Source organism: Raphanus sativus, chromosome 4, assembly GCF_000801105.2.
Source record: "Raphanus sativus cultivar WK10039 chromosome 4, ASM80110v3, whole genome shotgun sequence".
Taxonomy (NCBI): domain Eukaryota; kingdom Viridiplantae; phylum Streptophyta; class Magnoliopsida; order Brassicales; family Brassicaceae; genus Raphanus; species Raphanus sativus.
Window position 1 is genome coordinate 3,350,545 of NC_079514.1, and position 9,869 is coordinate 3,360,413.

General features: G+C 35.9%; 1 protein-coding gene across 1 annotated transcript; it reads left to right on the forward strand.

Annotated features, from left to right (window-relative positions):
- The first annotated feature begins 7,732 nt into the window (after positions 1-7,732).
- On the forward strand, positions 7,733-9,537 carry LOC108853694 (protein DETOXIFICATION 51). The gene is given in 6 exon segments (XM_018627111.2): positions 7,733-7,919; positions 7,922-7,999; positions 8,002-8,298; positions 8,301-9,031; positions 9,033-9,111; positions 9,114-9,537. Coding segments are annotated over 6 exon segments (1,605 nt in total). The 5' UTR covers positions 7,733-7,888; the 3' UTR covers positions 9,503-9,537.
- Positions 9,538-9,869: the final 332 nt, after the last annotated feature.

Below are 9,869 nucleotides of genomic sequence, written 5' to 3' on the forward strand. Positions count from 1 at the left end.
AATGGCGAAACTTTAACGCGAATTAGGTCAAGGTAAATATTTACAAAGCACTGCTTGAATTTCTCGTCTTACTAGATGACAAATTTCACAATCTTTGAAAAGGAAGAAATGAAAATTTCTTCAACAAATAATATTCATATTTTTATCAAAAGTAAATAAATAATTTTTCTTATTTTTTTGTATTTTTCTAGGAGTTTCGGATAGGAGATATAAATGGACAACTTTCATCAATGAATGATTTTTATCGGTTGTGCTAATTAGTGATAGCACTATTTTTTTTGTAAACTAAATTAGTGATAGCACTAATGCATCCATTTTTATGCATGAAATGTTTTATCATCATCTTTTTATAATTTGTATATTACTTAAAGATTTTTAACATTTATTTATTGAAGAATAAATCAGTAGTCACTAGTCTAAGTGTTGAATCTAATATGGCAATTTTGATTTTACGGTAAATTTCTGTTTACAGCTCATTAAAGAACTTTCAAAATGTCATTTTATTTACTTGCAGTCTACAAAAACAACGAATACGCATAATGTAGTTTCGTGGTCTTGATGTATTTTACAAGTTTGACTAAAATTTTATAGGCAAAAGTTGTGTTATGCATCAATGCTATTGCTAGTTCGAATCTCGTTTGGGTGATGTATAAATTACATATTGATTCCGGTGAAAACAAATCATAGACCTAGACTTTTCAGAATTTCTTTCAAAGTAAGAAAAAGTAAATAATGGATTTTGTAAAATAATAGGACAAATCAAAATTTAAAATGTACAGTAGACAAATCCGAAAACACTGCTCTTGAAGATATGAATGTTTGAATTATGGGTCGGTCCATTGATTTAGTCACTATAGTCTAAGGAGCCAGCCTCATGACTCATATAGTCAAATCATTTGGAAAGAAAAATTAAAGACAAAACATCTACAAGAATTTTTTTTGAAAGGATAAATGTAGAATAAAATTGCTTGAAAGAGAGGGCACATGTCCCCTTTTAGCCTTCTGTTCTTGAAAGGGAAGCCAAAATAGCCTTACTACTGTATTTTATTTAGCCACTTCTCTTATTTGGGACCTCCCTTCATATAAGTAATTTTTGTGTATTTTATGTCAATTCCTGTATTTATTTATTTTTTGTAGCAGAATTCCTGTATATCTTTCTCATTTAATTAGTTGATATATTTTTTTTTCTTTTAAAGAGAGAAGAAAATAAGAATTTCTAGATTCCAGCTGTGAATTTAACCCTTTCTCGATCGAAAGTCCATTTTGGCGTTTGTTCTGTGACTATCCTCTTCCTACGTCACCGTTTCATGTCCATGCAAAATAGTTTGAAGTCATTTATCCCAGTTCATTGATTACATCTACCTTCTACAGTTTTTTTTTTTTTTTTTGTAACTGACCTTCTACAGTTCTACTTATACATATATACACATATGTAAAATATAAAACCATTTTATGTTTTCAGTGAATAGAAAATACAAACATATATTCACTTGTATCATCAGGCCAAATGGCCAATTCTACGAACAAAACTTGTTTTTTGTAACAAGGGTTGATTCTGCAAAAAAAACCTTTCATATTTATCAATATTTATTACATAAAAGTTCTACGAACAAACTTCGATGTGATAAATATGAAATTACATTGAAATCACATTGTTCGCATAATGTACGATTAGAAGCTTATTGATAGTTTATTTTGACTAAACATGCTTGTGTGTAATTGGACTGACATATATTACACATATTTAATAAAAGAACACCTCCATCATAAGTTTGTTTAGTTGGCTTTTATGTAATTATCTTTTGGTGCAGATAATGTTAAGCATCCAGATTATAATATATATATATATATATATATATATATATATTTATTAACCAGTTTAAATTAATGAATGCTGGTTAAAATAAAATTATTATATATATTTATTTATTTATCACTGAACATACTTATATGTTGTAACAGTCACTAAGACAAAAAAAAATTTGGCAGTCATTAGGACTTGAAAACACAGACTTAATTAAGAAAAACTAAGTTTTGTTGGTAGTAAAACAAGTATTTACGTACACGGAATCCATTTTAAGTTTTTGAAAAGAACACACTAACTACTAATTAGCATCTTTGGTTGTTAAAAAACGTTTATTTTCATAAAGAGGTTTATTAGATAATAAAGAATCTGATTGTAATAATCTTTAATTTGGAATTTCCTTATTATTGGTGTTGTTGTTACTGATGCGGCATTATTAATTGATTTTGACGATTGTCTACATCATAATGAATAGATATGAAAAAATGGGGAAACAATATATATGGTTAATTTGTAGTAGTATAAGCCACACTTTCGACATTAATTCTTGATCAAGAGATTGGTGGAATGTTATCTTCTTTCAAATAAATATCCCCTACCAAAAAGTATATACGATAATGCATGACCAATAATGATGAATTACGTATTGGCCCATAGAATGGTCGAATCCAATATTTCACAAATACTCGGATTTGCAACCGGATTCAATCATATAACACTCATCCGTTCCAATACTATACCACTATTGCGTTGACAAGTTTACTATAAGTAGTCTTCAGTGTGATTTGATCAAAAAAAAAAGTCTTCAGTGTGATATTATATTTGAATTTAAAGCCATTTTAATATATAACACTATTTCGGTTGCATCACCCAAATTTGATTACTTACATGGTATTATATAATCTATGCATCAAATATTATTTCATTCTACATTTTAAAAAAATAATTCATTCTAATATTCAATGGAGAATATATATTATATTAAAAGACAGTGTATATATTTGTGCATATATAAGAGATTTACTACAAATTGAATTATTTTTTTAAACAATTATTTGAACGTTTCGAATGGAATTGAGAGTGTAGAATATTTTTCAAAATTCCAGAGGCTTAGTTAGTAGGTTGAGGCCCCCCTCTAATCGTGAATGCTCACAAAGCCACAAGAGCCTTACACTGATTTATCTCTTTGGTTCAAATCTTATCGACAGAAAACATTTAGAACCCACAAATGATTGTACAAATTACATCCAAACCAATATGTATATACCATATATAGACAGTTTGTGATCACAGCAAAAATGTATCTAGATATGACAGAAGAGCTTTACATTTCTTTTCACTTGAAACTTGAAAGGCTAATTAAGACCACAAAAATTTAGATGTGCATACAATTTCACATGACATATACCATACTTGCACAACCTGATTTCATGCTTCTAGTTACTATTTACCCTACATAAGCTATCATAATAATTTATGTACAATGGCAACCCCCAACTGCATCAGTATAAAATAACATCCTTTCAAGCGTCAGCGTTACTCTAATATGTAGATACATTTATGAAAGAAAATGTTAATTAAGTATATTGGTTGGAAGGTTATTTAGCCAAAGAGAAGCCATTAATTGTGAATACATATGTTTCTAATTAAATTTACAAACTATTACGAAATACTCCATCTGTCTAACAATTTACACACATATTAAAAAATAATAATTGTATTTTTTATCTTTGATTTTTAATTTTCTTTTTAAGTTCTGTTTGCTTTCCAATAAAATTATATCACTCATATTTTTAAATATTGATTTATTTTTAAGTTATAATACAAAATTCATTAATTAAAATATATAACATCAGTGTTTCTAATACTACAAAACAAAAGCTAAAAACATCAATTTTTCGTACAGGGAGAAAAAAAAATCCGAGATTTAAGTCTGTTTAACCTAATTTGTTCATCGGCTAGAGACAACACATGAACAACGGTTAAATTAATTGTAACCATGATTTTCAGGCTTTAGTTAAATATAGTCAAACTAAGCATTAGTGTTAGCATTAGGTCTTGAACTATCAAAAATTAAGGTATAATTAAATCCGTCGTTTGAGTTTGATAAAATATAAATATATTGCGATTCACTAAATCCGTACAAATATTATTCATTTCAAATTTTCCGTTCAGTTTTGGTTTAGTTCATATGACACATTTTGGTTTTATTTTGATTTTATTTTTATTTTTTTCTACAAAAAAACAGAAATATGTGTCATTATTTAGATATATTAAAACTATTCATGGTGGTTCAATAGTTGTTAAGATTTTCCATGTGATCTAAACTATAATTCGAGTAATATACAGTTAAAGAATTTATGTAGCCAAAATAATGCAATAGACACAAGAATTTTATAGGTTTTGAGTGTTTAGCCTAGGTTTTTGGCTGATATGACAAAAATATATTTTTCTCAAATACTACTACATACATTCAAGAATTTTAGAACGATACTAGATTTCAATATGAAATTAAGTCTAAAATGACATTTTATGAACCGGAAAGAACAGGTTGAAGATTTTTTTTTTAGTATCGGTAAATATATACTCAAACGATTTTTCTGTGTCACATGGTCACTTGAACAAGATTCTATATTTTCACGTGTAATAACTTGCACGATAAACCCAATTAAATGTTTTATTTTACGTTACGATGAACTGCCAATAAATGGAAGATGAATAGCAAGTAATACATGATAATCTGTGTTCTCTAATATATATATATATATTTAATCGTGGAGATCCGATGATCGAGGTCAACCGATTAATCCCACGAAATATACAGTATTTTACGTATTTTTGCGATTTAATGATAGTCCAAATGACCAACACGAATCAAACTCAAGTGACTTCTCTTAGTAAAGCCGAAATTCCTTTAAATAATTATTTCTTGGCCAACGCGAGTTGGTTTTTCTATTATGATATTATCCTGGTTATATACCAAATGAATTTAATCACATATATATAATATGACTATCTCGATCAATACATTGTAATTTCTACATGTAAATATCATGGAGTTTAGTACATGATTTGACCATGTATTAGCACACGTTTTGACATTATAACAACTCACATGTTTTTTTAACAGCTCACATGTTGAAATTTTAAGTTCGGATTATAACACGATTATAAACTGCTTTTTAGTTCTAATAATTGCTAATCTATTAAACTCCATACCGTTCATAATGTTACAGGAGGACCATAAATTAAAGATGATGTATTTGATACGTGTATTCTATATATAGCTAATACGTATGGAATACATTATCTTTATTTTTTTTTTTTTTTTTTTTTTTTAGTTCTAAATCTTTATTCGATAAAGCGGTTACATTTTTGCTATGACCAAAGTCATACAGTTTCTACAAACGAGTTGGAAATAAGATGATTCAAATGAACCATAAATAAGTGGTGCAAACATTTTTAGCTGACTTTTATAGATGACTGGAACTCATCTACATGTGTCTTCCTCTGTTTCCACGTCCTCTGTTTCCTCGCCCTCGAGCAGTAGATAGCTGCCACTCTTTTGCTTTTTCTGAAAGTTTGACCGGTCTTTCTCGAAGGATGCGTTTCCCTGATGGTGTTAAAAGATCAATTGGATCATCAGGCTCCAATTGAACTTCATCTTCTCCATCGTAAAAAACCAATGAGGCAAATTTATTTGACCCTAAGTCAATCTCATGTATTCTGCTACTCTCTTCTAGTACCTTTGTTGAAATCTGATTTGTTGAAGATGGGGCAGTCTCCATAGCTGGAGATACAATTGTTTCATTCACATATACCATTTTTGGAGATGGGGCACTCTCCGCAGCCGGAGGATCAGTTGCTTCATTCACATATACCACTGTTGGAGGCACATACATGTTCTCAAGGGCAGAAACCGCAGCTAGAGAAGCTAAATCACATGTAACCTGATCAGGAATCTGAGATAAATCATCCTTATTTGAGGCAGGCTTTGTCAAACCTATGTGGCTTCCATTGCTTTGCTTTTCATAATGTGATGATGTAGTTATTTCTTCTTGCAGCGGTACCCTAACATGTCCATGTCCTTGCAATGAGCTTGGATCGTCAGTTGGAACCTGTTGAGTTTCCTTGTCATGCGTTGCAGCATCAACAGATGTTGCAAATACATTGGCAACTGATGCAGAATTGTTCCCTGTAGCTGATGTGTTTGCCTTTGGAATAGATAAACACCTCTTTTGTTTGTGGCCAAGCTGGCCGCATCTTTCACAGGTTGTAGGTAGCCAAGAATATTCCACATCAATCATGGCGAAATTTCCTTGTTTATCCCAGGCTGCAACTTTTTGAGGAAATGGTTTATCGAGCTCAACTTCCACCATAACCTTAGCTTCACCTAACATTGTTGGGTCTAACCACGGTTTGTGGGATAACATCGGTTCTCCCAATCCTGATGCAATCCATTCGACCCCAAAGATGGAGAATAATGTGATGGGGATGTTTTTAAGCTTCACCCAAAGAGGAATTGAATTAATTTCAGGCAGGGTTATGGAGTCTTTGGCCGTCCAAGGTGCCACAACCATAATGCAGTCATCCACATGCCATAGACTACGTTGTAGGATCCATTTTCTAGTTGCCTCATCTGGAATGTGAAATATATATGAAAATTCACCAAGCTTCCTGACAGAAATCTCACATTTTCTACCCCACAGTCTGTTTAGAACAGCGTACACCAACCCACCAGATGGTACTAAGCAACGGTGAAACTGTCCTATCACATATTCCTTATGGTTTTGCAAACCTTGAAGAAGGACATGGTCAGGAATGATTACCTTAGGCGTGCCATCCTCCATGTACTCCGGAACTGTGACTCGATGTAGATTCCGTGTTTGCTGGTTCATTCGAGCAGCCCAAGGAAAGCGAGTCTTATCAGTAGGAATCCTTGTTTGATGAGTATGTGTAGCATCTAATTGATTAGCATTTTTCTTGGCCTTCAGTCGAGCAACAACAGTTTGATCCTCCTTCTGAGCCACGCGCTTCGTTGAAAGGGCCGGCCACTGAGAGTTGTCCATGTTGTTTTCAAAAGAAGAAACGAGATTGGTGTTCCCATTAATGATTAATGGCTTGGCCCATGCTCCTTGTAGCGAATCGTTGAGCGCATGAGTTGATGTTTGGGCATCCGTTAAAACTACCGTGTCGCCACTTTCCAGCACAGGAGGAGCAGAGGAGACCGGAGTTTGAACGCGAACCAGAGTCTGTGGTGATTGAACAACCTCCTTAGGTTGTTCCTCTTCGTCACAGTTCATCACAAGCAGAGCAGAGGAGACATGAGTTGGCGATAAGGGCTTGTCACTCTCCGGAGGTTGCAGAGCTCCGGGATCCGGTCCGTCGTTGTTTCCATCGATTTCAGAACTTTGAATCTCACACTCATCCATGACGAAGGTTCGTTGACGGTGTGAGAAGAGAGAGTGAGAGTAGATTCCGCTGTCCAGATGATGTGACCTCACCGGAAAACGAAAACGGAGACGGCTTTGCCGTCGAAGAAGAGATCGATTTAGAGGTTTTTGGGTCGCTCTTTAGGTCGCACAATTTTGCTTCTTTGAGAAAGGATGCTTTTGTTAGCAAAATATAATATTCTTGCTACATTATCTTTATTTTATGGTCCTCCTGTAATTATTATTATTTATTTATCTTTGACAAAGTCCTCCTGTAATTACATTTGGTAATTAATCTTTTTTCTTTTCTGTTGCTTCTAATTTCACAAATCATTCGTGTATCTGCATTGTCAATTTAGTAATACTTATGTATACTATATCAAAAAGTGTCGCTCACAAAATTCCCAAAGTATTTTAAAAATATATTTCTAGAAAAGGTAGGTTAGATTCTTTTTTATGTAAAAAAATGAAAATGAAGAGAAAAAAAAGTCTGGCAACTCCTTTATTAATAGAGAAGATGTAGAGGAGAGAAGAAGCATCAAAGTTTCATTTTCTTTCACTTAAAACCTCAAAAAAAAACTCCAGAGAGCTCTTCACGAGAGAACTCTTTCTCTTTCCCATAATATCTTTCATTGTCATCATCACCACCGTCATGTTTAACACTTCAACAACACCACCTACAACCCCGGCACTTGCACGGCCGTGTCCGAGAACCAACAATCTCAAACCGGAATTTTATCCTCGACCAAAACCTTGGAACATCCACAAAGCTAAACTTCCGGCATTGCGAGAACATAAAATCTCCTGTCATGTCCGAAGCCGTAACGGAGGCGAAGTCTCTCTTCACGCTCGCTTTCCCGATCGCTGTGACGGCTCTAGTCCTCTACCTCCGCTCCGCCGTCTCCATGTTTTTCCTAGGTCGTCTCGGCGACCTCGAATTAGCCGCCGGTTCACTCGCCATTGCGTTTGCTAACATAACCGGTTACTCTGTTTTATCCGGTTTAGCACTCGGTATGGAACCGCTCTGTTCTCAAGCCTTTGGTGCTCACCGCTACAAACTCCTCTCCTCACCCTCCATCGAACCGTGGTTTTTCTCTTGGTTTGCTGCGTACCGATCTCGGTTCTCTGGCTCAACGTCGGTAAAATCTCGGTTTACCTACACCAAGACCCCGACATCGCAGAGTTAGCTCAGACGTATCTCATCTTCTCCCTCCCTGATCTCATCACCAACACTCTCCTCCACCCTATCAGAATCTACCTTCGTGCTCAAGGCATCATCCACCCCGTCACTCTAGCTTCCCTCTCCGGCGCTGTTTTTCACTTACCGGCTAATATTTTCCTCGTCTCTTACCTCAGACTAGGTTTAAAAGGCGTCGCGGTCGCCTCCTCCCTAACCAACGTTTTTGTCGTGGCGTTCTTGATATGCTACGTGTGGGCGAGTGGTCTCCACGTGCCAACTTGGACCGACCCGACCCGGGACTGCTTCAGAGGATGGGCTCCTCTGCTCCGACTCGCGGGACCTAGCTGCGTCTCCGTGTGTTTGGAGTGGTGGTGGTACGAGATCATGATCGTTCTCTGCGGGCTGCTCGTGAACCCAAGATCGACGGTGGCGGCCATGGGCGTTTTGATACAGACGACGTCGTTTCTCTACGTGTTTCCTTCGTCTCTGAGCTTCGCCGTTTCGACCCGCGTCGGGAACGAGCTTGGAGCGAACCGTCCCAAGACGGCGAAGCTTTCGGCGACGGTTTCAGTCGTTTTCGCGGCGGCTACGGGGATCACCGCGGCGGCGTTTGCTTTACTCGGTCAGAAATGTTTGGGGGATGGTTTTCACCAAAGACGACGAGATTCTCCGGCTGACGGCGGCGGCGCTTCCGATACTGGTTTGTGCGAGATCGGAAACTGTCCTCAGACGGTGGGTTGCGGCGTCGTGAGGGGGACGGCAAGGCCGTCTACAGCGGCGAATGTGAACCTTGGCGCGTTTTATCTGGTGGGCATGCCGGTGGCTGTGGGTCTTGGGTTTTGGGCCGGAGTTGGGTTTAGTGGGCTTTGGTTAGGACTCTTTGCCGCGCAGATTAGCTGCGCCGGTCTTATGATGTACGTGGTGGGGACCACTGATTGGGAAGCGGAGGCTAAGAAGGCGCAGTCGCTAACATGTGCCGACTCTATAGAGAACGATCTTATTAAGACGGTGGTTAGTACTATGTGTGACGACGACGGTGAGAGCGATGAGAGACAGCCGTTGATTCGTATCACGGTACTTCATTAATAAAAATATTTATGATATTAATTAATTTAATTATAACTATAATTTATTTCTCCTCTCTTTTAATAGAAAGAGAAAGTTTTGTCTTTCTTGAATAGATTAACATTTCTTCCCTTTTTTGTACGTTAACTTTTTTTTTGTTTATCTCCTTATTTTTTTATGCCCTTATGATTGGCCGTCTCCGGTGAATTTTGATTTCTGCTTTTAGTTTCTACAATATGCCAATGTTTAAATTTGTGTGTTATCTAAATAAATGTAAAAATAATCACATGGAAATTTGAAAACGTTAATTTGAGGCAAAAGATGTGTGGTCCTTCAACCAAAAAAAAAATTTTGGGACCATATAGCTGGAGCGACAGAGAATTCAGAA